Below are 27,113 nucleotides of genomic sequence, written 5' to 3'. Positions count from 1 at the left end.
AGTTAAATTAGGAGACAACATTTTATTTTACGTTATGTGTAAACAGCATTTATATATATATATTTATTTCTCCTTTAGCACAGTTTTCATAAGTACTAACTATGTAAGCTTTCTATTGAGAATTTGGATTCCTCATCACTTACACTATAATTGAATCATTGTGTAGAGGGAGCAACTTTTTCCTCTGTCCAATGCTGCGGTGTCTTGAGGCTCTATGTACTTGGATAGTCTGTACTCTAAATCCTTTAAAACGAATGAAGTTGGCTATAACATATTGCGCCTGGTATTCAAATTCACTGTTATTTTTATTGCTTATTAATGAAAATTTCCATCTTTCTCCCTTGTTGTTCAGAGATCAGTTTGCATTAACACTTTTAAGTCTTTTTTTTAAAGGAGCCCTTTAATTTTTCCAAAACACATTAGGGGCCAGTTGCTAATGACAACTGCAGTTGCGGCCTCACTAAAAGTAGCACAATGGTTGTGTGACTTGACACCATTCATTAAAAGCACTTGCATCCAAAATTTCTCTTACCATGTTTTCACAGTGGTTTTGTACTTAAAGGGGAACTCCGGCTTCCAAACCGAAATTTGATAAAGTGGCCCACATAACACAGAAACCCCTAATATACCCATCACAGTTACCTGTTTCTTCAAAAAGTATGAATAAATGCCATTTTCTATGCTGAAATCCAGCTGTTTAACAGTTCTTCTCTTTCTGCATCATTTGAAATCCTGGCAGGGAAGGAGGGACTAAACACTGATGTTATAAATTGTAACAACTTCTCCACAGCTTACAGACAGCATGCAGGAACTACATAACCCACAATGCATTGCACTGTTATGTTCCTTATTGAAATCATTTGTGCAGGGAATTGTGGGGTTTGGAGGATGCAGGCTAAGGACAACTGGCTGTTGATACAAAGTAATGGTAGTCAGCCAGCTCAGCAAAGTAGTCAGAGAGATCAGCAGTAGAGCAGGGGGCTAGGCTTAGGGAACTGTCAGGAACCATTAAAAATCACGAAAAGTCTGCATATTTTTTAAATAATGTATATTGCAAAGTTGCTTGCAATTATGTTTACTTTAAAAAAAATGTTTTTATGGTGTTCCCCTTTAACTTACTTTTTTCTTTATACTGAGGTAGCTATAAATACAGCAATGGGTGTTTTTCCTTCCATTACTCTGTGAAGAAGTAACTTGATGGTTTCTTTTCGTCATGTTTGCCCAAAATAGAAGCCATTTGGATCAGACCTTTCCAATTTTAATTCCAAATATTCCACTTAATCCAGTGGTTTCTCTAGTTTGCACTTAACTAATATGTCCATTTATAGTGACTTCTCAATCATAATAGTACTTTTCAGCAGACAAATCTAATTTGTATATTTTTTATATTGCTTTTTTTTTATTTAAGGAAACAAAAAGTGTGTAGCTACCAGACACATCCTATAAAAATAAAGCAGCCCTTTTGTTAAAGATTAGTTGCTTGAAACTCTCCAAAGTGGACAGTATTTGGTGGCACGTACAGATTCAGCTGGCACATACAGCTATTAAAAAGAAAAAATGCCACCTCTGGTTTATGAGATTGTGTGGTTGGAGTATAGCATAAAACTATCCAGCAAAATCTTATTTTGAAATTAATACATCAGAATAGTTTCATGGCAACACTGCCTGAGAAGAAATTACATCTATGAGGAGAATATGATTTTGAACATATGGGTTTGGTTTCCTAAATCTCACAGCTGCAAAACCTGGTTAATGCTGGTATGTATAATAGTTTGCTGCTGTGCGGGGCTTGCCGGTAAACAACATACTTTTAATAAAAAAAATTATTTCTGAGAAACAGAATTAGGGCTTAAATTAATTGATGAAGGTACAATGTCCACCAGATGAAATGCCCACCAACAAAAGCAGCATGCAAGTTCAGAATAGTTTTGAGCTGAATCAAATCCTAAAGTACAACTTGCTGTTTGATAGCAAGGAAACATAGTCATAAATCAAGAGTGAGACAAATGATATGGCAGCTTTAATTTTTCTTGATATCGGTCGAGATTCAGTTCAACGAGAAAATCTTATCTCATGGTTTATGTCAGGAAAACTAAATAAAAATCTATGGGGAAAGTTGGAATTGAATTAGTTCTCTCTGAACTAAATCTGGCTCAATATGCTGACTATTCAGGGCAAATTTAATTTGATGAGAAAAGTATATCTCCTAATTCAATTTCAGATTTTCCTATAAAGCCAGATGCAATCCAATGAGAAAAACATATGTTAATTACATGAAAACTCTATTGAAGTCTATGGCAAAACTAGAACTGAATTTAGGTGAAAAGTTTTTTTCTCCTCATATTGAATCTCACCCATAAGTTTTCATGTGATAAACTTTATTTTATGGTTTATCACATGAAAACTTATGGGCGAGATTCAATTTGAGGAGAAAAAAACTTTCTGCAAATTCACTTCTTTTGTTTCCCATAGACTTCAATAGAGTTTTTATTTGATAAACGGTAAGATAAGTTCTTCCTCCTTGAATTGTACCTGGCTCTATAGGTAATTATGAAATTGAATTAGGAGGTATGCTTTCCTCATCAAATTGAATCTGGCCTTTTGTCCAATGGAAGAATAAGTAGAAGGCAGCACTACTTTAATAAAGTGTATGTTCTCATGAATTATATGAAATATAAGAATCAGTTGAATGCTAGTATTTATAATCCTGTTCTACAGCAGTTTGAAAAGAAATGCTAAATTTATAATACACATAATTATAATTGTGTTTTTTTTATGTTTTAAATAGTGTAGAAAAATAATTCTGCAACATTGCAGGAGAGTGAAATGAAGTCCCATGGATGAGAGGAGCAGTGTCTGTGTTTTTATATTAACAGAAATAAAATAGGGCACAGGTATCACAGAAGAGAAATATACCCTATATTTAGATGTTGGAACTGTCAATATGGGATTTAAAGCTAAGTGGTTAATGGCATTTTAACAATCAGTAGTTGTCTGGCTCTCACAGAACAATATTGTTTTCAAATTGGTTATGAATTTAAAAAAGATTTTCCAGCTTTTGGTTTGCAGCCATTATGTTTCCACATATTTCATCTGTTAGCAAAGTGGCCTTTAGTCCACTGGAATGAAAACTCTCCTGCAAATAACTTTTACACTTTATCTGAGACTCCAGTCTCTCTCTCTCTCTCTCTCTCTCTCTCTCTCTCTCTCTCTCTCTCTCTCTCTCTCTCTCTCTCTCTCTCTCTCTCTCTATAATGAATTTTAAATGAAACAACTCAGATCCAGTTGAACTGCAGACTTTCAGCTTTAATTCAGTGGGTTGAACAAAAAGATAAAAATGTGAGGAATCAAATCCTTTTTTTGACACAATCAATTCATTTCAGGGGCTCAAAATCAATTGGACAATCGACTCAAAGGCTATTTCATGGGCAGGTGTGGGCAATTCCTTTGTTATGTCATTATCAATGAAGCAGATAAAAGCCCTGGAGTTGATTTGAGGGGGGTGCTTGTATATGGAAGATTTTGCTGTGAACAGACAACATACGGTCAAAGGAGCTCTCCATGCAGGTGAAACAAGCCATCCTTAAGCTGCAAAACAGAAAAAACCCATCCGAGAAATTGCTACAATATTAGGAGTGGCAAAATCTACCGTTTGGTACATCCTGAGAAAGAAAGAAAGCACTTGTGAACTCAGCAACACAAAAAGACCTGGACGTCCACGGAAGACAACAGTGGTGGATGATCTCAGAATCATTTCCATGGTGAAGAAAAACCCCTTCACAACAGCCAAACAAGTGAACAACACTCTCCAGGAGGTAGGTGTATTGATATCCAAGTCTACATAAAGAGAAGACTGCATGAAAGTAAATACAGAGGGTGCACTGCAAGGTGCAAGTCACTCATAAGCATCAAGAATAGAAAGACTAGATTGGACTTTGCTAAAAAAAAAAAAAAAAAAATCTAAAAAAGCCAGCACAGAAAAAACATTCTTTGGATAGATGAAACCAAGATCAACCTCTACCAGAATGATGGCAAGAAAAAAGTATGGAGAATGTGTGAAACAGCTCATGATCCAAAGCATACCACATCTCTATAAAACAATGGCGGAGGCAGTGTGATGGCTTGGGCGTGCATGGCTGCCAGTGACACTGGGACACTAGTGTTTATTGATGATGTGACACAGGACAGAAGCACCTGAATGAATTCTGAGGTGTTCAGAGACACTGTCTGCTCAAATCCAGCTAAATGCAGTCAAATTGATTGGGAGGCGTTTCATAATACAGATGGACAATGACCCAAAACATACAGCCAAAGCAACCCAGGAGTTTATTAAAGCAAAGAAGTGGAATATTCTTGAAAGGCCAAGTCTATGTATTCAATCCACAGATTTTTTAAACCTCTCTAATTCAAAAATGTTGCGGCAAAAAAAATGCAGATGTGCTTTTACAACTGTAAGATCTTTCTTTGATTTGTGGTTTTAGAGGCTTTCTAGTTTTCTGGTCTTAGGCATAGAGGTGGGGCAGGCAATTACTTTCACTTTCCGCTCAGCACTTATTAGATGTCACTGCACTATCCACATTTTTCCTCCGCCCTCACCATCTAATTGTGTAGCCAATGCATGGGCATGGGCATCAGGTCCACTATTCTGCTGCACAGATCTTGAGATGATGCAAGGCTTGCCTTAATAACAGTGCCCACAAAATGTCACCTGTCTGCTTGCTATAATTATGAATTCCAAGATGTAAGGAAACAAAATGTAAATAATTGATATAGTGTACGTAAAGTTTATTTTACTTGCCTAATATGATAAAATAGGATTTGGAATTGTTTCTTAAGGTGACAGGTCCCCTTTAATAATTGGTTGCCTATCTGTCATGCTTTGGAACAGTGATGTAGGGTAAGCTTAGTTGCCCAACATTTACACAGCATTTCCCTCCTATAGAAGGAGAAGCCATTAACTGAGATTGTTCCAAATTATGGGCCAGATTCAGTTTGATGAGAAAAGCTTATATACTAATTCAAGTCCAAATTTCCCCATAGAGTCAGATACAATTCAGTGAGAAAAAAATCTTACTGGTTATCACATGGAAACTGAAGTCTATGGGAAAAACTGGAATTAATTTAAGTTTTTCTTCTCTAATTGAATCTCGTCCATGACCTTTCATGTGATAAACCATGAGATCACTTTTTCTCACTGAATTGAAACTGGTCTTTATATATGGGACGGATTCGCATCCTTGGTTAAATTCGGGTCAGATTCAGTTCCGTTCAGTGAGAAAAAAGGTTCATCACGTGAAAACTCTATTGAAGTCTATGGTTTTTTGCGAATTTTACGCCGGCGAAGCTAAACGCCCCAAATTCGCACATCACTAGCTGTAATGTTGAAAGCTGGTAAATATTATATAGTTCATAGGACTCTTTCTACAGAAGTGTTGGCATGGGAAAACATCATGAAAGGCCGGTTATAGATGAGTGCAACATGGAAAGAAAAACAGACAAATATCCATCTAGAGCTGAGCTATCCAATAAAAAGTTCTGCTGCCAAAGGGCTCAACTAACTTGTTTGAATGGCATAATCATTTTATGAGATTAGAACCAAACTCTGGATGAAGCACGTTGAATAGTCATTCCACAATCATTTTACTGCATTAAAAAATAGTTAGTAGAAGAATAGTGTCATATATCTCCAAAGGCTTGGAGCCTTTAGAGGCAAATTGCTCTGAAGCTGTTTGAGTAGTTTATAGTAGCCCGCTCCCACTATGTATTTGCTGTATGATGGTGTTTTCATTACAGTTATCTGTTATATCTGCATTCCTTCAAACTTAAGCCAGATCTAGGAAGTACATTTATCAAAGGCTTCTCAGGATATCCTAACTTGGCACATTTTCTGAGATGGATTTCTAGGGCTTAATTGAATTAAGATGACTTAACATATGTCGAACCATCCCTAAATGAAATCAATTCATAGGTATCCTTCTTGAAAAGTGTGGGATATAGTGGAAAGTCATTGGATGGCAATCATTTCAAATAAAGGAAAGTTATTCTTTAGTGCTGTAGATGGATTGAATTGTTTTTAAAAAGTTAAACAGAATATTTTTCTGTCTGAAGGAATAAATACTTTAGGCCCCTAGGGTGGTTTGATCCTTGCAGTCCTTTAAACCATTTCCTCCAGTCATCCACATCTTATTTGCTAATGCCTCCCAACTGTCTGTTTTCTGTGGGACAGTCACAATTTTGACAGCTCAGCCTGCAGTCCAGGATTTTTATTAAAAAGTTCTGAGTTCCTCTTTGATCTCCTCCAGAAAAAAATACAAAGTTTCTGAAACCTTTTTAAAATATGAGGCCAGAACTCTCAGCACCTGCTTTCACTTTCATTAGCAAAACTGTCATAACACATAAAACATGGCCCTAAAACTCCCAGAAATGTGTTCAAACCAGCAAAATTTTGTAAAATGGACATGGTAATTAGGGGTGTAAGACCATAAAATGTGAGTGGTCAAAAACATTTCACTGAAGGCAGCAGATCTTTTTTTGTTCCTCTTTCCATTTTTCAAATGTTGGGAGGTATGTATTTGCTTGTATGCAGCCCTGGAAGGACCCCTCCTATTCCTTCCTCATAAATAAAACAGATGCTTTTTGGTCTACCTGTGTGTTATAGGCAACTGGACTTGTCTAATCATGAGTGCAAAAGAGAGAAATTACTGTGGCATGATAGGAAAAATATATAGATTATCCTTTTCTAAATCTATGCCAGTGCACTTACAAAGTAAATAAAAACACATTGTGATGCTTCAGATACCAGTTGGATTAGTGAACCAATTGGCAAGGGAAGTGCATTTCTCTTCAAACCCCAGTTTTATGTTTTTTTGCTTGTGTCTCTGTAAAAAAATGTGTTTGTGGATTGAACGTTTGACTTTCTGACAAAAATAGTGTTCCCTATATCAGCTGGACCTGGTTATGCCCTCCCCCCCTTAAAAACATATATACTTTTCACTCTGTAGAGGTGTAAATATGTGTAGCATGAGACTATTGAGATATAGCGCTCGTGTAATGTTGCATTTTTCAAAAATGTACTAAAATTCTAATTTTTAGTTGAGATCCTATGGAAGTCAGTGGGAGCTGCAGTGATTGAGGTTTTCAGATTTTTTTTTGCTAGTAATTATCTGAAAAACTCCAATTTTTAGAGGTTTTACAGAAATTTGTATTTTTTAGCACATTGTTTGGAGTTTTTTAGCCATATTATGGGAAGAGTCCTTATCTAGAAAAACCCCAGGTCCCAAGCATTCTGGATAATACATCCCATATTTGTAACATTGAGTATAAAGCAGGAGTGCCAATACTTTACTAATGCGAGGTCTACTTTCATAATATCACTGTTAGCATTCTGTTCCATGGAAAATATTACTTAAATATTATATTGATTTATAAGAGAATTTGTATTACTGTATTTAAAAAACAACTATTTCTTATGTAACCTTAGAATAAATAGCTGAATGAAAAGAATAAAATAGAAGGGTAATTTAGTCAAGCTTTGTTGACAGTCTCTTGAGATCTACTGATCACCAATTAAAGGTCTACTGGTAGATCCAGACCTACCTTTTGTGCACCCCTTGTATAAAGTACCCCCTACTGTGCAATATAAGGATATTATAAATCACAGAGGAGTTCCATGATCATATCAAAGCATCAGACCAAAGGTTGAATCATGGAATTCCAAGGTGAGAAAATGTTGTTTACCAGCCAGTGAGGGCAACAATAACTGAGCAAGTGTTGTGATGTAATGTGGCAGGTTGTGATGTAAAAAGGGGGTGGAAGAATGACAAAGTGCGGAAATGGTGTTTGGACTGGTGGAGGGGGTTTATGGAGTAGTTCGGGGAATTAAACGTAAGATTGTGGTATGAAAGGCGCAGACTAGGAGCTCAACTTCAAAGTATTACAAATTTACTAACAACTACATTGCCAGAAATTTGTAAGAACACCAGCCTTGGCAGATGTTTTACCAACAAAGCCGGTAAAATAACAGCCAGGTGGCAACCTAGGACAGGATGGAGTTTCGAGTGGGATGACGATGTAATGATTGGCGATTTTCCTTATTTGGAAAACCGGGTAGACAGTTTTGACCTGGGCAGCCTATCTGAAAACTGGGCTGTTCAAAGTGGATGGGTGGCAACCCTATGGTAAACCCAATATGCATAAAATGGCACAGAGGTTACCAACTGCTTTTTATATATATATGGCTAAAAATATGTTCTGCTTGTTTTCATTGAGCCAGTTGGAGACTCTTATGCATCCATAGAAAATAAGCAGCAACTACTGAGCTCTGTGAAAATCCTGCCCTACAGTCTTGTACTAATGGCAGGGAATTCTAGTTGAAGGATAGTATGTCGCCTATTACAGAACAGAGAACGGAAGTAGTGGTTAGATTTAATAACTATAATTTATCATTATTTTGCCTAATAAATGTAAAAAAATAAAATCTATTATTAGCTTATTTCCAGCTATTAAATATATGTCTGCTTATGATCAGGTACTTCTGTTTTCTTCACAGTATGTCTTTCATAAAATAGCGAGGGACATGAAATCATTAATAATTCAGTATTAGAGGGCTGTTTCTTGTCACATGGTGACAGCCATGGAGCAGTTTCTCCTTTCTCTCACGAGATGACTGACTTTGCTTTGTATTCATGTGCTTTGGGTATTGGAAGGAAGGGCACAATTAGAAATAATTAGGCCACTTGATTTTTATCAAAATACGTACAGTTTCTAGCTGTGTCCGTGTTCTTTCAAGGCTAGGAATATTTTGAAGCAATTTGCTTATAATTGAAATTAAGGAACGTGAGCCAAGTACGCTGCTAGCTTAGCTAAAGGTATGCCAAGGTAGGGGGAGGAGTGAAGATTTACTTGTATGAAGGAAAAGTCACTTTGGGTAATAGCCACTGAAAAGCAGATGCATCGTGATTTTGCTATGACTGCTGGTTGAACAGTCTTTAGACAAAGGGCCCTAGTACACTAGTATATAATAATATTGCTACCGGTGGGAATGAGGCCATAGCTGAACTTAGACGGTTTAATAATTGCATTTAGAATATTTGTCTTTGTGTGAAACATCAGATGACTCCTCCATGTACTTTTTTATGCAGAACAACAAAAATACTTTCCTCTTCTTTCCTGACAATCAGGAAAGTGTTAATAAACTGCCACGTTTATCAAAGCTAATTAACCTACCAATTCGTTCAATTTGAAGAAATCAAGCACATTAATTTCCAGTAAAGTGTTAATGTTCAAACCAAGTCACCAGCAGCACTGAGCACTCACTCCCATACAAATCATTAATTGCCCGTTTAAATCCCATGCCCCAAACTCCAAATCACACAATTATTTGTTTTTGCTCTGGAACAAAATAAAAGAAATCTGAAATGATCACTAACTTTTTACCAAGCAGCAAGCACTATCGCTTGTTAAAATCTAACGACCATTGGTAAATTGAGCACTTAGTATGTTTTACACAGAAAAAAAGTCAGTCCTGAGCATTATAAAAAATGGTTAATATGTGACAGAGCTTCAGTACTTCTGCAAGGTAATATAATATTTTTATTTTTTGCAGACATCAAGAATCACCCGTTCTGATGATGATAAAGATAATGGCTGGGATGCCTGGGGAGCCTGGAGCGACTGTTCTCGTACCTGTGGAGGCGGAGCATCCTATTCTTTGCGTCGGTGTCTGAATGGCAGGTAATTATTATTTGCGCCGATACTGCTGTTGTAAAATGTTAATTTTTTTTTCAGTAAAAATAACTATTGTAGATCGTTTACATCATACTAAAAATGTACCTCTGTCTGTGCCATTATCTTTTTGGTCTTGCCGTATTTCTGTAGATCCAAAAAAAAACAACAGAAATTAAGCTTTTTGCAGCAGGGACCTCCTTCCTACATTCTCCCTTACCACATGGCACTTTGTGTATTTATACATATTTATTTATAGGGATTTATTATGTTATTATGTAGTAATTATGTGTCTACTTTTATACATTATAAGATTGCACAGTTCTTTTTATCCTTACAGAAATGTATAAATAAAGTTATACATACATATATACATACATACAAGAACTAGCTTGCCAGTACTTTTGTGTCAGTGTCGTAAATTCTATGCTGCCCAGCACATACATGGTTAAAGCTTCCCCTCTGAAGGAATATTTGCCCTTTGCATTATTTTTAATGCAGGGAGGATATTGCATAAGGAGAAGTTACATATCAGGGAAAATATGGTTACATCTGAAATGCTGTAGAGAATCGGGAAGAAGAAAATACCAAATACCACAAACCCTCACAAAAAAAGTCTGCATTTTATTAAAGAAGAGACAGAAGCTTTTTATATGTTTTTCTTTACCGAATGTTGGATTATGGAAATATTTTGATAAGTGGCTGAATGTGTTTTGTTATAGAACAGCCAATAATGTGTTTTCTTTTAGTTTCTTTGAAATTCTAAATGATCTAACTGATTGATCAATCTAGCAAATGACTATTGTTTTTGCTTTGAAATAAGTTCTGGCACAACTGTACACATCAAGAAAGAAAGCCTCACAAACTGCTACCTATTGCCCTAAAGTTATTTCAAACTAGTTTTGGTACGTTTTCCCTTTTATATCTTAGGGTGTCATTTGCCAGTTTAATCCTGGTCCTTCAAATAGAAAATGTTGTAAATTACAGGAAATATAGACCTTAAAATTAGGATCAATCTAACATTTGTTTTCTCTTTACCATATGACTACTGATGGTGGCCTTTGCCTTTGAGTTGGCTGGTTAAAACCCTTAGAGGTTAAGATATATCTTCTGTCCTGTTTCCGAGGCATACAGTAGTTCAACTTTCCCACTTGAGATGTGCCTGTCAGGGATAGTAGTCTTTAAGCTAGGTACTGCTGCTGTGCGGACAGGAACAGGGTGACAAGGGTGAAGAATCAGGACAGGATGGTGCGGGCATAGGGAGAGGGCTAGGCAGAGCAGGACAGGACGGTGTGAGCGTAGAGATAGGACTAGAACAGTGCAGGACATAGAGACAGGACTAGAACAGGACGATTCCGGCATATGAGACAGGACTAGAACAGAACAGGATGGTGCAGGCAAAGACACAGGACTAGAATAGGGCAGGACAGTGTGGGCGTAGAGACAGGACTAGGACTGGAACAGGGCTGGAACTGAGCAGGCTAGACAGGGCAGGGGGAAAGGAACAGGATAGAAACTAGACAAGGCAAGGAGCAGACAAGGGGAAGAGGAGGGAATGAGAGCCAGGGACAGTGCAACAGTGCTCAAGTTAGGCCAATGTTCAGGCACTGGTGGTGAGGAAGGCTGGCCTAATATAGGGCAGGGTCAGACCTGATTGGCTGACCCCAAACCACCAATAAGGATGATGGGGTGAAATAGCTAAACCTGAGAGATAGTATTTTATTTTACAGTATTTACAAGATATCCATCCATGGTGAAAAAAGCAGCCCCACGATATGATGCTTAATTCACATTGTAAATCTATGACACTTTTAAGCCAATGAGAAGATGTGGTTCGAAAACTAAAATGCACACATGTCTTCCGACTCATCTGAACAATCTGCCTTGAAAACTGGGCCAAAATCATCACCCCTGAACAGATGCGCAGCTAGAACATACTTACCCTGAAAGACTTAAAGCTGCTATTGTTAAAGTCACTCTTCAAAATACAAAGTTTGGGGATTGAATACGTACAGTATGTGAACGTTTTCCACTTATTATAAAAGTTAAAGCCGTTATACCACTGTGCATTTGAGTTTTTCCAATATATATAAATTAAGGCTGCTTAATGTGAAGTGTGATCCTTGATTCAATGGTCCACAACATCTCATACGCTCTTTTGCAGGAGCTGCGAGGGTCGGAATATACGATACAAAACATGCAGCAATAATGTAAGTCTGAAGTGAATTATTAATTTCCTTTCTTTTACTGTCTTTGAGTTCAAGAATCTAAACTTGGAGCGATTCCGCTAGCCTCTGTTATTCTCTGCCTCCCTCCTTTACTCCATTGCCTTAATTGACAGCACGAGGCTTTGAACTAACACTTCCAGCTCTGTCTCCTAAGCGGAGCCTTCCTGCCAGGCTGTGATTCAGAAAGTTTTATGTGTATCAGAAGGAAGTTGCACTTCACAGAGGATTTAAAGAGAAATATTTTTTACCTGAAAGTAGCCAAATTAAAAAAAAAATTGTCTAAAAGAGACAGTGGCGTTTGTTAAAATGAAGGGATTTCCTGACAGAAACCGAATAGGTTCATTTCATTCCAATAAATGTAGGATCATTTTTGTTATGAACGTGCTCCATCTGTTTTTATCCTTCCTATAACACAATACTGGCCTCCTGTGGACAAAATCTGGAAGAAAAATGTTATTTTCCCTGATCAGGTCAGCTGAGATAGACCAAAGAGAAACTGCTGAGGAAATAGCTGGATAAAGAAAATGCTTGGGAACCATTTCACTAACATATTTTACAAGTTGTTTTAAGTAATCCATTACAGGTGTTTATAACCTTTAACGGTTGAAATAAAGCCCCCAACAAACTTTTGTGTGCAGATTAGGGCTCCTGTATGAGTACAATAGCTCGGTGATAATATGGGGATATAGTCAGCATCTGCCCTTTTATAATAAATGTGTCTCCTATATTAGATCCTCATAGGAGAAAGAAATGGAACCTGGTAAAGTTCTCTAGTATATTAGAAACAAACTCTTAAGATGCCCCACTGGTGAACCACAGTTGTATAAAATGGACCAGCTTTCTGTTGGATCCCCTTAATAAAGGATGAAGGATATAGTACAGAAGAAGGAGGCCTCAGTGAAGAGTGAACCTATTGCAGGATACTTCAGGAGGATCGCAACTCAGGACAAGGGAATTCATTAAATGCAAGTCAATTACATGTGTGGCCAGAGTGTCCTAATAGATGCCTGAAAGTATTGACTTCTCAAAGTAGACATAATTCAAGGTGCCTGTGCACCCTGTAACTAGGGTTGCCACATTTGGCGGTTGTTAAACCTGAGCAAAGGGGGAAGACCATCAGCATCGGGAGCCCAAGGCAACCTGGCAGGCAACGGTGCCCTACCCCCACCCCCATGCATGGATACATTATGACAGCAGGGCTGGGGACGAGGTGAGTGGCGAGCAGAGGAGAGTGGCAATGAGGGTCAGGACTAGGGGTATGCAGACAAGAGGTATGTGCCCAGTGACCCCCCAGCATTGCACCCAAGGTACATGCCTCTTCTGCCTATCCCTAGATCCGGCCCTGAATACCAGTGATGTTGGTGGCAGGACAATAAAGTTGATGGCATACCAATGACATTGGAGGTAGGAGTTATGATGATTCGGTGGCATTCGAGCAGGGTTGTAATATTACTTGGATGCAATTATGTGGATTTCTGTCCATTTTCACAATGTTGAAAAGTGGACATAAAGTTTTTAATAAGTCACTTGAAATAATCATTAGTTCAGTTCAAAACCAGAAGGGTATCACCTGCAACAGATCATCAGTATGGGAGTGTGGCCGAAATAGCACTCCAATGTGTGCTTTGCAATTGTGCTAGTTCCTTACTGAACCTTATGGAAAATTGGATGATGATACTCCGTGCACCTCTCTTTTTCCTATCCTCCCTCTGGTTACTTTGATCCTCCAATGAGCCAAGATACATATATATATATATATATATATATATGTCTACCAAAAAGAGGTACCCTGTGAAGGCTGTAGCTGAAGGAAAGGTTTACTTGCCTATGGCATTTTGAACATGGGGACCTATTAAATATCCCAAGCAGACAGAATTTTTAAGACCTTTGGTTGACATTTAGAGCAAATGTCCTATAATGCAGGTCTCCAGAAGCCCAAATGATGGCACTGTGCCCCATACACAACCAGTTACATAAATGGCTACACCACATCCTTATAAATGGTGCCACAATACCTTGTACGTTTGTGACAAATATCATGTTAAACAGGAATTTTCAAATATATTGGTTAGCATAGCTTGCATGTTCAAACATTACATAGTCTTGCCTCAACATCTGGGCAATCTCATTTAACTATAGCAACAGGCACTCTAGCAACAATCACTGCATTGCCTAAACCTCTAAGAAATGATTGTTTGATAGTTTGGTGTGGCTTGAGATGTATTCAGCAACCAAATGAATCTCACAGACAGAATGTTTGTTTGTTATTGTTTTTTTTCACATTTATTTTGGCTAATTTCTAATGAACGTGTTGCATCCTGCGTGATGTGACATATATTAGTGCTGCACACATTTCACTGTGGCACAATGCTACCTTTAGCCTTGTGATATCTGTGGTGCCATATTCTTCATGTCATGCTATACATGGCCCTTGCCCATTTAGAAAATGTGTGTATTGGGTAATGTGAGGCAGGCATTCTTATTGTAAGTGTACTGGGATACCTTGAGTGAATTACAGGGATGTTAATTGTAAATTCTTGTTTACGCATTCCCGGACTGCACATGCCTGTGAGACACCCCACTGTGAAGTATGTCTCTTTCTTCCATCAGTAAATTCTCTGGGGGTTCACCACAGCACACACAGCAGCTATTTGGGCTGTAGTAGGGATCTCCCAGTGCCCCTACTGGTGAACCTGTGTGGATGATGCTAATATGACTGATTGGTTAAGATTCTAACATTTTGGAGCCCATTTACTTAGCTCGAGTGAAGGAATAGAAGAAAAAAAACTTTGAATGCTTTTTTTGGCTACTTCGACCATCGAATGGGCTACTTAGACTACGACTTTGAATCGAACGATTCAAACTAAAAATCGTTCGACTATTCGACCATTCGATAGTCGAAGTACTGTCTCGTTAAAAAAAACTTCGACCACCTAGTTCTAAAGACCTACCGAAGTCAATGTTAGCCTATGGGGAAGGTCCCCATATGCTTTGCTAGCTTTTTTGGTCGAAGAAAAATCGCTCGATCGATTAAAATCCTTCGATTTAATCGTTCGATCCAACGATTTTTCGTAAATCATTCAACTTCGAATATCGAAGTCGAAGGATTTCAATTCGGCAGTCGAATATCGAGGGTTAATTAACCCTCGATATTCGACCATAAGTAAATTTGCCCCTTAGCAAAGGTAAGTATATTAGGAGAAGCAGTGGACGTGATTGAAAATTTGGGGCTTATAGCATAGCAGCATTCCTGAACCATAGCGTTAGTATCAGTTTGAGAACAGACCTATGCACAGAGCAAATCAGTGATATCAGTAATTTTACATTTAATGACTAGTGATGGGCGAATTTGCGCCGTTTCGATTCGCCGAAAAATTTGCGAAACACGCCGGCGAATTTTTTCCGTGAATTTTCGCGGGCGTTTTGCAAATTTATTCACTGGGCGCAAATCGCGCAAATTCGCCGTGAATTCGCGCCTGACGAATAAATTCGCCCATCACTATTAATGACCTGATCACTGAATCGTCCATATAATGACTGTACTATAATACTAGAGAGGTACATTTCCTGAAGAAAATGTGAGTGGTGCTTGCCGTGGCAAAACTCAGGCCCAAATCTGATTGGCTGTTGTTGCCCCGCCCCTTTTTTTCCTAATTGTGAACCACAGTCACTCAGTGACTAACATACCAAAGTTTGGGAATGCTGTCATTTAATGTGTAAAAATGGCAGCATTTCTATTTTTTTCTATTGAAAATCAATGAATGAAATTTGATTGGTTGTTGGTGGCTCCGCCCACTTTTTCTAAACTTGAAGTGGAAACCCCCAGCGACCACATTTGTGATATTTAAGGTCCCTGACATCAATACTGAGAGAATGGCAGCCTTCTTAATTTTTCCCATTAAAACCAATCAAAGAAATCTGATTGGTTGGTTTTGGCTCCACCCACTTTTCTTAATTTTAATCCCAGTCCCCCAGTGACCAACTGTGCCAACTTTGAGGAGGCTGCCATTAACCGTCTAAGAGCGGCAGCAGTTTAAAATTTTCCTATTTAATTGAATGGCTGAAATTTGATTGGCTGTTGTAGACTCCGCCCACTTTTTGTAAATTTTGGCTGCAGTCACCCAGTGACCCACGGTGCCAAGTTTGGGAGCTTTGGCTTTATTACTGTGAGAATTACAGCTGTTTACATTTTCTCATTGAAGTCAATAGGGAAAATCTGATTGGTTGTTTGCGGCTCCGCTCACTTTTTTGGGTCCCCAAAATAGGACAGAATAGTCACAACACCCCATTCCCGAATAAGCTGAACGGTTTGACACCTCATTCATGGGTCTGCGACAAACTAATTATTCGATAAATTCCCCATTATAAGTCAATGGGGCAAATTTGGGGACCTCTCCTGCCCCGGGGGTAAAACTTATACCCTCGTGTGGGGTATCATCTGACACAGGTCGCAAACCTCTTCAAATGTGGTAAATTTAACGTTTCTACAAGATTCCCTCTCTGTGCTAGAATCCGTCAAAAGTTGGCCTCAATGTTAATCTATGGGACTCTTCGGGGTGATTAATTGCCCCCGCAAGGGGCAATTAACCACCCACCCCTTAGAAAAGTCATACCACCCCATTCCCGATTAAGCCGCACGATTTGACACCTCATTCATGGGTCTAGGACAAACGGTGCGGGACTAGTTACGCGCCAAACTTTCATACGGAAGAAGAATAAAAATAAGTTTGCAAGATAACAGTAGTGATGCTTTGCTTCGCAAGCACCACTAAAAAAATAAGTTTGCAAGATAACAGTAGTGATGCTTTGCTTCGCAAGCACCACTAAAAAAATAAGTTTGCAAGATAACAGTAGTGATGCTTTGCTTCGCAAGCACCACTAATAAAAATAAGTTTGCAAGATAACAGTAGTGATGCTTTGCTTCGCAAGCACCACTAAAAAAATAAGTTTGCAAGATAACAGTAGTGATGCTTTGCTTCGCAAGCACCACTAAAAAAATAAGTTTGCAAGATAACAGTAGTGATGCTTTGCTTCGCAAGCACCACTAATAAGCTCTCAGAAGTAAGGGTACGGTAGCTTTCATCCTACTTAAAGTATTGCGTCATACCCTTGGACAATTTCATCTGTAACACAATCAGGACATTATTTAAAGGAGAAGGAAAGTCTTCTTCCACTTGGGGGTGCCAAATGTTAGACACCCCCAAGTGATTGTATTGTACAAGTGATTGTAACCTCGGGCCGGTGCTCCTATCAGCAGAAAACGGCACCGGCCAGGGTTCTTCCAGTGAGCACCACAAAGCGCTTCTCTTCCAGCTTCTTCTTTCCTCTCGTGGCTGCGCTTGCGCAGTAGAGTGAAAAGCCGAAAGGCCAGCTATATCGTTCAACTGCGCATGCGTCTGCCCCGGGAGATTTGAAGAAAGAAGTTTTCTGCTGATAGGAGCACCGGCCTGGGGTTTCAGGTAAGTAAATACAATCACTAGCCTAACATTTGGCACCCCCAAGTGAAAGTAGACTTTCCTTCTTTTTTAATGGTCATTGTCCAAACCTTGGAAGTTACAAACTCTTTGTGATGCCAATTACAATGACTCATGCCTTTTTATAGATGTTAGTGGATATACATTGCACAGAATATCTCTATTATGTATTTTGTTTCTGCAAACCACAATTCATAAAGTTTACTTTTTTGCTTTATGGTCATGTTTTATATTCTGTTGTAGTATTGTAAAGCTATAATGCATATTAAAACCTTTCGGATAAACCCTTAGGATAAACTTTATAAAAGACTACTTGGGCCGATTCCATACCCAAAGTTTCTATGTGTATGTTTTTTTATGCTAGGCATCAATCCAGAGGCTTTCATATGGGAGAGGAATGGAGAACTCCATTGTAACTGTAGACATAAACATTTGGGGCCTTTATTATCAAGCGCTGTCAGAATAAACATTATTTTATATCCACATGAGCATTTTGAGGTATATATATATATATAAATTTATACTGAGCACTTCATTTACAAATTGAAGTACCTGGGTGTCAGTGAATATATAAATACAAATCAGAAAAAACACCACATTCTCAGGATTTGCAACTAGGGATGTCGCGGACTGTTCGCCTGCGAACTAATTTGCGCGAACATCGGCTGTTCGCGTCCGCCGAATGTTCGCGAAAGTCGCGCGACCTTCGCCAATTTGGGTTCGCCTTAGCTGGCGCTTATTTTTGCCCTCTCACCCCAGACCAGCAGATACATGGCAGCCAATCAGGAAGCTCTCCCTCCTGAACCACCCCCACACCCCCTGGACCACTCCCCTTCCATATATAAACTGAAGCCCTGCAGCGTTTTTGCCTGTGTGTGCTTGGAAGAGCTAGTGTAGGGAGAGAGCTGTTAGTGATTTGAGGGACAGTTGATAGTAAGTTTGCTGGCTAGTAATCTACTTGATACTGCTCTGTATTGGAGGGACAGAACTCTGCAGGGATTTGAGGGACATTTTAGGTTAGGTAGCTTTGCTGGCTAGTAATCTACCTTCTACTGCAGTGCTCTGTATGTAGCTGCTGTGGGCACTGATCTCTTCTGATCTCATCTGCTGAGCTGACTGCTGTAATAACCCAATAGTCCTTGTAAGGACTGCTTTTATTTTCTTTTTTGTTTTTTTACTTTGCTACTATAAGAGCCCAGTGCTATTAGTCTAGCTGTGTTGGGGAGTGGGACTGGTGTGCTGCTCCTCCTAGTAGTTCACCACTACCAGCACCAACCAGAGTCAAAATTGTTACAAAGTATCTTATTTGCACCTGTTAGCTGTTCTGAGCTCTCTGCCAAAAGCTAATTAAGTTAGAAACTGTTTTTTTTCTGGCTGTTCAGTTCAGAGAAAAGAGGGACTGGTGTGCTGCTCCTCCTAGTAGTTCACCACTACCAGCACCAACCAGAGTCAAAATTGTTACAAAGTATCTTATTTGCACCTGTTAGCTGTTCTGAGCTCTCTGCCAAAAGCCAATTAAGTTAGAAACTGTTTTTTTTCTGGCTGTTCAGTGCAGAGAAAAGAGGGACTTTCCAGTACAAAAGAGGGACAGGGGGTTGAGTGGTCAAAAGAGGGACAGTTGGGAGGTATGCAAGTGCCACCTAGCTGTGTGAGCTTTTTCACATTCTGTCTAAATAACAATAATAATTCCGTGTCCATAAATATCACCTGAGTGATGTTTTTACAGCAGCAATAATATATTCCGTATCCACTACTGTATACGTTGCCCTTGCAGGCATTGTTTGCCCAGTCTTTAACCAAGTGCCACCTAGCTGTGTGAGCTTTTTCACATTCCGTGTCCAGAAACATCACCTGAGTGACGTAGTGTGATTTCTGCCCTTTACAGCACAAAACGCAGCGCTGTGTCAACAATGTATTTTTCAGATACATTTTTGCCCTTGATCCTCCTCTGGCATGCCACTGTCCAGGTCGTTGCACCCTTTAAACAACTTTAAAATCATTTTTTTTCGCCTTCCCATTGAAGTCTATGGGGTTCGCGACGTTCGCGAACCGTTCGCATTTTTGGACGCATGTTCGCAAACATTTTTTCCGCCGTTCGCTACATCCCTATTTGCAACTGATATAAATACATTTGTTGCCTTAATCCTATGCTATGGACCCTAAATGTTACTTTCCTCAGGTACAAATAAAGGGTGTTCTTCCCTGAAGCAGATCACATTGAGGGCCCGATTTAAGAATGCTGCTTGAGCCTAAACTCTTGCATCTTTTCTTCCTTTGAATACCTTGGCTTCCTGCTTAGTGGGGGTTTTTTTCCCCTGACGAAAAAATAAAGATATGCAGGTTTTAGGTGCCAAGCTTTTATTTTTTGGAAAAACCCACTTCTGGGATAAAAACTGTGCAAAGGAAGAAACCATGTGACAGTTTAGGTACTCTTGTGTCATTTTTGGACCAAAATGCTTGAGCAGGAAGGCTAGAGCATTCTTAAATCGGACCCACCGGTGTAAAACATTGGAGTAATTCAATGAATTCCTTTATTTTTGTTGTGAGAGAGATTCTACCTATCAATCTACTTGTCTGTCTTTAGATATATCTCAAGGGTGCCTTGTGACAAAAAGACAAATGTCTTCCAATAGATACAATAGATAATCTACGGTATATAAATATATATTGCAATCAAAGACATACATGTAAAACACAATATATTCTTGCTTGATCTGGAACAGTCTACGATGATTTCTCCTACTAACTAAAGAAAACCTAACATATATATACAGCACCCTCTACAAACTGATGCTAGTATAACACAAGTTTTTCTTATTCTACACCCCGTATCATTATCTATCTAAGCCGCCACATCACTGTGAATAGGTCCCTAACATTCTTGAACAAAGGTGAAGCCAATGTGGTTTATTATAGGTTACAAATATAGCTGCTGAACATTGGCAGTGCTGTATTCATGGAGGTCAAGTGCAAGTTCTTGTGCTCCAGACTGGTTCATGATCAGATCAGAGTGCAAACTACAGAAAACTTGATAGATTGCACCTGTTTTTTGTACTTTGCACCTTACTCCATCAGTAAATTTACTGCTATTTGCTATTTAATGCGATTAACACATTGATTATTGGTGTAAGCTATCCAGAATTTTTATTCAGAGAGGATATAAAACATCTTGTGTGATGGTATTTATTCCTGTGGGTAATGTTAAAGTGGACCCGTCACCCAGACATGAAAATCTGTATAATAAAAGTCCTTTTTAAATTAAACATGAAATCCAATTTCTTTTTTTATTAAAGCATTCATAGCTGTTGTAAACTCATTTAAAAATATCAGCTGCCAATCAAATATTGCCTACCCCGCCTCTATGCCTAGGCATAGAGGCGGGGCAAGCAATTACTTTCACTTTCCATTCAGCACTTCCTAGATGTCACCGCTCTCCCCACATTCCCCCAGCTCTCTTAACGATTTAATTGTGTAACCAGGGCATGGGGATGGGCATTGGTCCCTGTCCCCTGGTGCACAAACAAGATTCTGAGATGATGCAAGGCTTGCCTTAATAACAATGTCCACAAAATGGCTCCTTCCTGGTTGCTATAATTTTGAATTCCCAGACTGATGGAAACAATATTCAAATAATTTATACAGTGTAATTAAAGTTCATTTTGCTTGACTAACATGATAAAATAGGATTTGGAATGATTTTGTTTGGGTGACGGGTCCACTTTAAATCTCTATATTTAAATCCAAAGTGTTATTACTTCACATTTTATTTGAAATTACATAATATTCTTTTTACAAGGCCTTAAGATAAAATTCCCAAAAAGTCATGTTTTGGATCTAATCCTTTTTAATTTGGACTGTATACAGAAAACATATTTATCTCTAGGCTATAAACGCAGGAGACAGTTATATTATTTGTTCCAGTACCAGTAGAATTGTACCAGTAGTATTGTCTACCAGTAGAATTATCAATTCTAACAGCTGCCTTTAATGAAACTCAGGCATTCTGCTCAGCATGGTCACAGATAAGAAATGTATGAACTTATGTATCAGTTTACAATTGCAGTTACAGAGTCAGCGACCCAAACCCTTCATAAATAGAGTAGAAAGTAGTTGAAAAAGGCATTAATTCTGGTTGAACTATTTGAAAACAACAGAACTAAACAAAAATGTTAAAGGTGGACTAACCCTGTAACCCTAACCTCTCCCAAGCATCATGAGTAGTGATGGGCGAATCTGTGGCATTTTGCTTCACCGAAAGATTTGCGAATTTACCCGAAAAATTAGCGAAACGTCGAAAAAATAGTGAAACGCATTGAAGTCAATTGGGGCTCATTTATCAACACTGGGCAAATTTGCCCATAGGCAGTTACCCATAGCAACCAATCAGTGATTAGCTTTTTAAAGCCAACTGCAAGTAGAACAATGAAGGCAACAATCTAATTGGTTGCCATAAGTTATTGCCCATGGGCAAATTTGCCCAATGTTGATAAATGACCCCCAATGGATGTTAAAATTATTTTGACACATAACAATTTTGCCGCGAGTGACAATTTTTATGCACGTGGCAATTTTTTTGTTGCCACAGTTTCGCGAATTTATTCGCTGGTGGCGAAACGTGGAAATTTGCAGTGACTCCATGCCTGCCAAATTATATAACGCCCATCACTAATCATGAGGGCTTATTGGCCCTATTATTCATTAATGTACTTGGCTCCTGGAGAAACTGACCCTGTGCAAGCCTTAACTAAAAATCACATTAGGCCCTTGCATTTCAGAGGGTACAGTGAGCCCAAACAGCCCTCAAGACAGTCAGCAAGAGAACTACCCAGCACTGGGCTCCCCTTGCACAAAAAAATGATCGGAGTGTCCTGGTGTTCAGAGCTATTCCCTGCCCAGTCATGTTCCCTGCTCCACACCAGCTAGCACCACCTATTTTAAAATAGGAGAGCGGCTGTGGAGGAGTGATTTCTAAAACTTCAGGTAAAGCAGACCTTCCTGCTTTGTCTATAGCTACACCAGTGTCAACGACCCAATAAGTAGTGACTGTCTATGGCATTCTGTCTGGCCTTTGCCATAACCCACAGAATTCCAGTCCAGGCCTGATCCTGTATGTGTGTTTGCATAAACTCACGTGCATTTGTGTGTGTGTGTGTTTGTGCTAGAGAATAAATGTGTAATCTCCACGGGGCAGAGACTAATATGACTGATTACATAATGTGTGTTGTCATTATATAAATAAAGGATAAAAATATCCTAAAAAATAAACCCAGGTTTTCTCCAGGAAGACATACGTAACATTTCAAATTAAGTGGAAAACATGCATGGAAGTACAACTGATTGTTCACTGCTGACAGGCTACTGTAAATTGCAAGGATTCTGGGATAAATTATATTAGGTGCCCTTGTAACCCATGAGCCTTGTGTCAGCAGGCATGATCAGATTATTACTGCATTATCCTTATCCCCCCAATCATGTTAACAGACTATATTCCACTTAAAATGACTCCCACATCTGTTAGTACTACAGTTAATGAATGTGCAGATGTCATTTCTATCCATACAACATCAAGGAGCTTGTTCATAGAGTAAGCCGCTTCAGCCGCTTCATTTCTTTGTGTCGAACAAAAAGTCACACATGCTTACACTTTGTAAATGTTTCCATAACTTTATAGACTTTAAAGTTGTTAATTGTTTTGCCTAATTTGTACCAATTTGGGGGAAGGAAACCATTTTGCTTGAATACGTGATAAGTTGAAAAACTTTAATACTAGAATATTTTAAAAATAAGATCATTATGGCATCCATCAGCACTGGTGGAATAAAAATATATTTTATACATAGATATCTATTTAAACGTTTTTATAGTCTAGTACCTTACAAAGCCTAGACCAGGGGTCCCCAACATTTTTTTACCCATGAGCCACATTCAAATGTAAAAAGAGTTGGAGAGCAACACAAGCATGAAAAAAAGTCCCTGGAGTGACAAATAAGGGCCGTGATTGGCTATTGGTGGCCCCTATGTGGACTGGCGGCCTACAGGAGACTCTGTTTGGCAGTTAACCTGGTTTTAATACAACCAAAACTTGCCTCCAAGTCTGGAATTAAAAAATAAACTCCTGCTTTGAGGCCACTGAGAGCAACATCCAATTGGTTGGGGAGCAACATGTTGCTCACGAGCTACTGGTTGGGGATCACTGGCCTAGACAAATATTTCCTTTCAAATAGTAGACCAGCAAATATCACCAATCGATGGGTTGCTATGGGTTACTAGAACTGGAGCTAACTTTTCACTGTGAATTTGATCACCAGGGTGAGCTCACTTTTTTTAAACAATACTTTTGTGCTACCCACAGCCTACCCAACACCCTCTGCCGAGTACCTGTAGTCCAGCCGCACAATCCAGACATCAAAGCTTTTCCACCAAAATCCTGACTACTTTGTGGGCATTTTGTGGGTATTTTGTGGTTTCCTGCAGATACCTGACTTGATTCAGGATTCTAACACTATTTGCCAATGATAACTGATGGCATCTTGGCAAATTTGCTTCTTGGCAGTAACCCATAGCCACTTATCAGTGTTTAGCTTTTTTCAGCCAACTGTCAGAGGTGCACATTTGCCCAATGTTGATAACAGTAATAGATATTTTTTGTAGAGTCTTCATGTCTTTCTCACCAAGTAAATCTAGTGCACAATCACAAGTGTATTGCATAGTTGATTCCTTTTTCTTCTTTAGAAAGCATTTAGTGGAATGCATCACAACTTCTAATTGGTCTATCTCTGTCCAAACTCTATGCCCTATTTCCTCTAATTGCTTGTAACGGTCTTGTGGAGCATGACACAAAATGCAAACAGCAACAGTATAATCCTTTCTAGATGTATTCAGGTTGATATTTTCTATAAGCACTGGAGGGCCCATGCCTAGGGCTAAATCCAGCTGTGGAGTTGGGGTGGGAAAATAGATACTCCTCTCTTCTGCGGTCAGTGCAAGTACAATGTCCCAATCCTTGGGTTGCTTTGCATGCTTCCCATAACATGTATAAACAGACAATAGCATATTTTGATATAAACAAATATTTATATGATTTTTGCAGGATTGCCCATCTGATGTTGGAGATTTTAGAGCACAGCAGTGCTCGGCACATAATGATGTTAAATACCAGGGACAATATTATGAGTGGCAGCCGGTCTACAATGATGCAACTGCCCCCTGTGCTCTCAAATGCCAAGCCGTGGGGAAGAACTTTGTGGTGGAACTTGCTCCCAAAGTACTTGATGGCACTCGCTGTAATACAGAGTCCCCTGATATGTGCATCAGTGGCATTTGCCAGGTAAGTGTCTGGAAACCTTTAGATTATATTGAATAATATGAATTATTAAACAGGTATTTCACCTTAAAATAAGCTTTTAATGAGGTGTTTACAGCAGAATTCTAAGTCCAATTTTTTGTAGAATTTTTTTTTCCCCTGATTTATTAAACCCAGATGCTTTTAAAAGTCTGAATAAAAAAGTACTCCATCTCAAACCTGCCAAGATCACGTGGAAGTCAATGGCAGATGTCCCGTTTATAATTGAAAGATATCATGATCTGAGCTGAACTACAATAATCCGATGAATATGTAACTTTTGGTATTAATCGTTTTTCAGGCATCAAATCCGAAAAAAATCACTTGGATTTTTTTTTTTTTGCAATTTTATGGAGTCTTTTCCCGCACCAGATTTTTCCGAGTAAAATTATTGGTAAATATGGTAAAAATGTGTATGGGAGATTGGTCGAAGTGGTTTTAAGAAAATAGTGAGAGATTTTCGGATTTTTGTAAATAACCCCCTTCAGTTTTAGATATGGTGGTTTCTTTTTTAGCTTTTTCCATTTTTTCACCAGAATTGTTTTCTTTTTCCATGTAATTATAGTGACATTTAGTGAACACAACACTCCGTTGTTACAGAATATTTTAATTCAATCTGAACTTTACTTTTTTCATAACTTCTTGTTAAGCTTATAATATACACCACTCGCTAGCACAGGTTCTTGCCTTCACCTAACGCAATCAATGAATTGCTGATTTCTAGATAAATTGCCGTTTTTATGCATTTTGTGATACATATTCATAATTTCTGCACTATCCACCCATTTTCCCACCATATGACATCTTCACCCCACTCCCCAGCAACATCACCGCCTCAGCCCCCACAAAATTTCAGGTTTTCCTCTACTGCAGATGTGTAACTTGCATTTTCTTAATAAAAGAAGAGGCTGCTGGGGTTTCCTCTGGCTCCTCGTGTTTCCTTCCACAAAAAAACACATTAAAAAAAAGGCGGGATAATTGGCTCCTGTTAAAAGGGGGCATAGGCCCTACTGTGTGTGAATGTGAAAGGGGCCATGGAGGCCTATTTATAAACAGCATAATTTTAGTGGTTTTTGAGGTTTTTTATACCACGGCTAAACTCGCTTTCTCTAAAACCACGAATGTCATGACTATCTATAAAACTACAAATGCCATGACTTTCTCGACTTGTCACATAATAGCGATGACTTTTTCATATGGTTGCACAAAAGTCAGTGTCATCTAAGACATTTAAAACCAAGAATCAAAGAAAGATCTTACAATTGTAAAAAGGAAGATCTTACAGAAGAGGAGGGCAGGGAGGGGAAAGCAGTAGAGGGGAGTGAACACGGACTAGGGGTAGGTACCTACTTCATTGGGTGAAGAAACTGCATTAGCAACATGGAGGCCTGAAGCTAGGAGAAGGGCACATAGCTCATGTTGGGGGGCAGCAGTTTTGCGTAGTTACACCACTTTAATTTCGTATTGAATAAAAAAAGTGTCTGGGTCCCAGAAAAATCATGAATTAAAACACATTTTTAAATGAAAGATAAGTTTTTAATAATTTTTATAATAAGCATAGGGTATAGTAGAGAAAGGATTTGAAGTAAGATTTTTTTTTGCTTATAATTAGAGGTTTTCAGCATAGGCAAGTAGCATATGTGTTTATTTTCATCCTCCTTCACAGCAATTTGCGTAGGGAAGTGTGAACATTATATGCAGTATTAGTCTGCAGTTATTCTTTTCTAATGGTTATTACATGACCCATTTGAAATCGTGACATTTTTGCATGGCTCCGTGGCCAGAACTTTCCTTTTTTTTTTTAAATAAACTGAGCACCGGCCAAAAATATAAGAGCAAAAGGGGTTTTCCATTTCATCTTTGGCACTTTCCCTTGGCATTGCTTTGTCAGCAAATACATGAATTTCGTGATATCAGCCAATTAAATGGGCCATAAAACTGACGCTGCTTGCAGAAGTAATTTTCAGTCATCACCCTGGCGTGATCTTTTTTTTCACTAAGGAAAATATGACCAGTTTCTTTTTGCGTTAAAATTGCCAGGCTTCCCTAAGAGCAGCTATTGATTGAAAAAAAAAAAATAATGTATGTAGTTCATATCATTCATTTAAAACAGGAAAACAATTACTTGAAGACAGAGCATAAAGTATTATGTAAAAAGGAATTATACCAAGTAATTAGATGAAAAACAATTTATCCTAGTTAATGGAATTAGAGTGCAGCTCATCCCTTTTTTTTTATTCTACAGTTAAGTCTACTGTAAATTATATTCTTGCAAACGTCAGATTCTGACTTTGGAACTCTCCCCCACTGTTCCCACACATCCACCCCTCCAGTGTCTGAAAGGGG

At 38.7% G+C, this 27,113-nt stretch overlaps 1 protein-coding gene and 1 long non-coding RNA gene across 5 annotated transcripts in view; one reads left to right on the top strand and one right to left on the bottom strand.

Moving 5' to 3' along the window:
* adamtsl3.S (ADAMTS like 3 S homeolog) overlaps positions 1-27,113 on the top strand; it is a 255,057-nt gene that overhangs the window by 122,539 nt on the left and 105,405 nt on the right. For both annotated transcript variants that reach the window (XM_018255378.2, XM_041588273.1), the window contains exons 4-6: positions 9,605-9,732; positions 11,888-11,933; positions 24,516-24,752. In XM_018255378.2, the coding sequence (XP_018110867.1) occupies positions 9,605-9,732; positions 11,888-11,933; positions 24,516-24,752 (411 nt within the window). The remainder of the gene's footprint in view (positions 1-9,604; positions 9,733-11,887; positions 11,934-24,515; positions 24,753-27,113) is intronic.
* LOC121402157 overlaps positions 9,666-27,113 on the bottom strand; it is a 122,932-nt gene continuing 105,484 nt past the window's right edge. For 2 of the 3 annotated variants that reach the window (XR_005966626.1, XR_005966627.1), the window contains one exon: positions 9,675-9,870. This is a non-coding gene — a long non-coding RNA (uncharacterized LOC121402157). Of the gene's footprint in view, positions 9,871-27,113 lie in introns of all 3 variants that reach the window. The other variant, XR_005966628.1, reaches the window with a different exon arrangement.

Source organism: Xenopus laevis, chromosome 3S (assembly GCF_017654675.1).
Source record: "Xenopus laevis strain J_2021 chromosome 3S, Xenopus_laevis_v10.1, whole genome shotgun sequence".
Lineage (NCBI taxonomy): Eukaryota > Metazoa > Chordata > Amphibia > Anura > Pipidae > Xenopus > Xenopus laevis.
The sequence above is the reverse complement of the archived record's forward strand: the minus strand, read 5'-3'. Positions and strand labels throughout refer to the sequence as shown.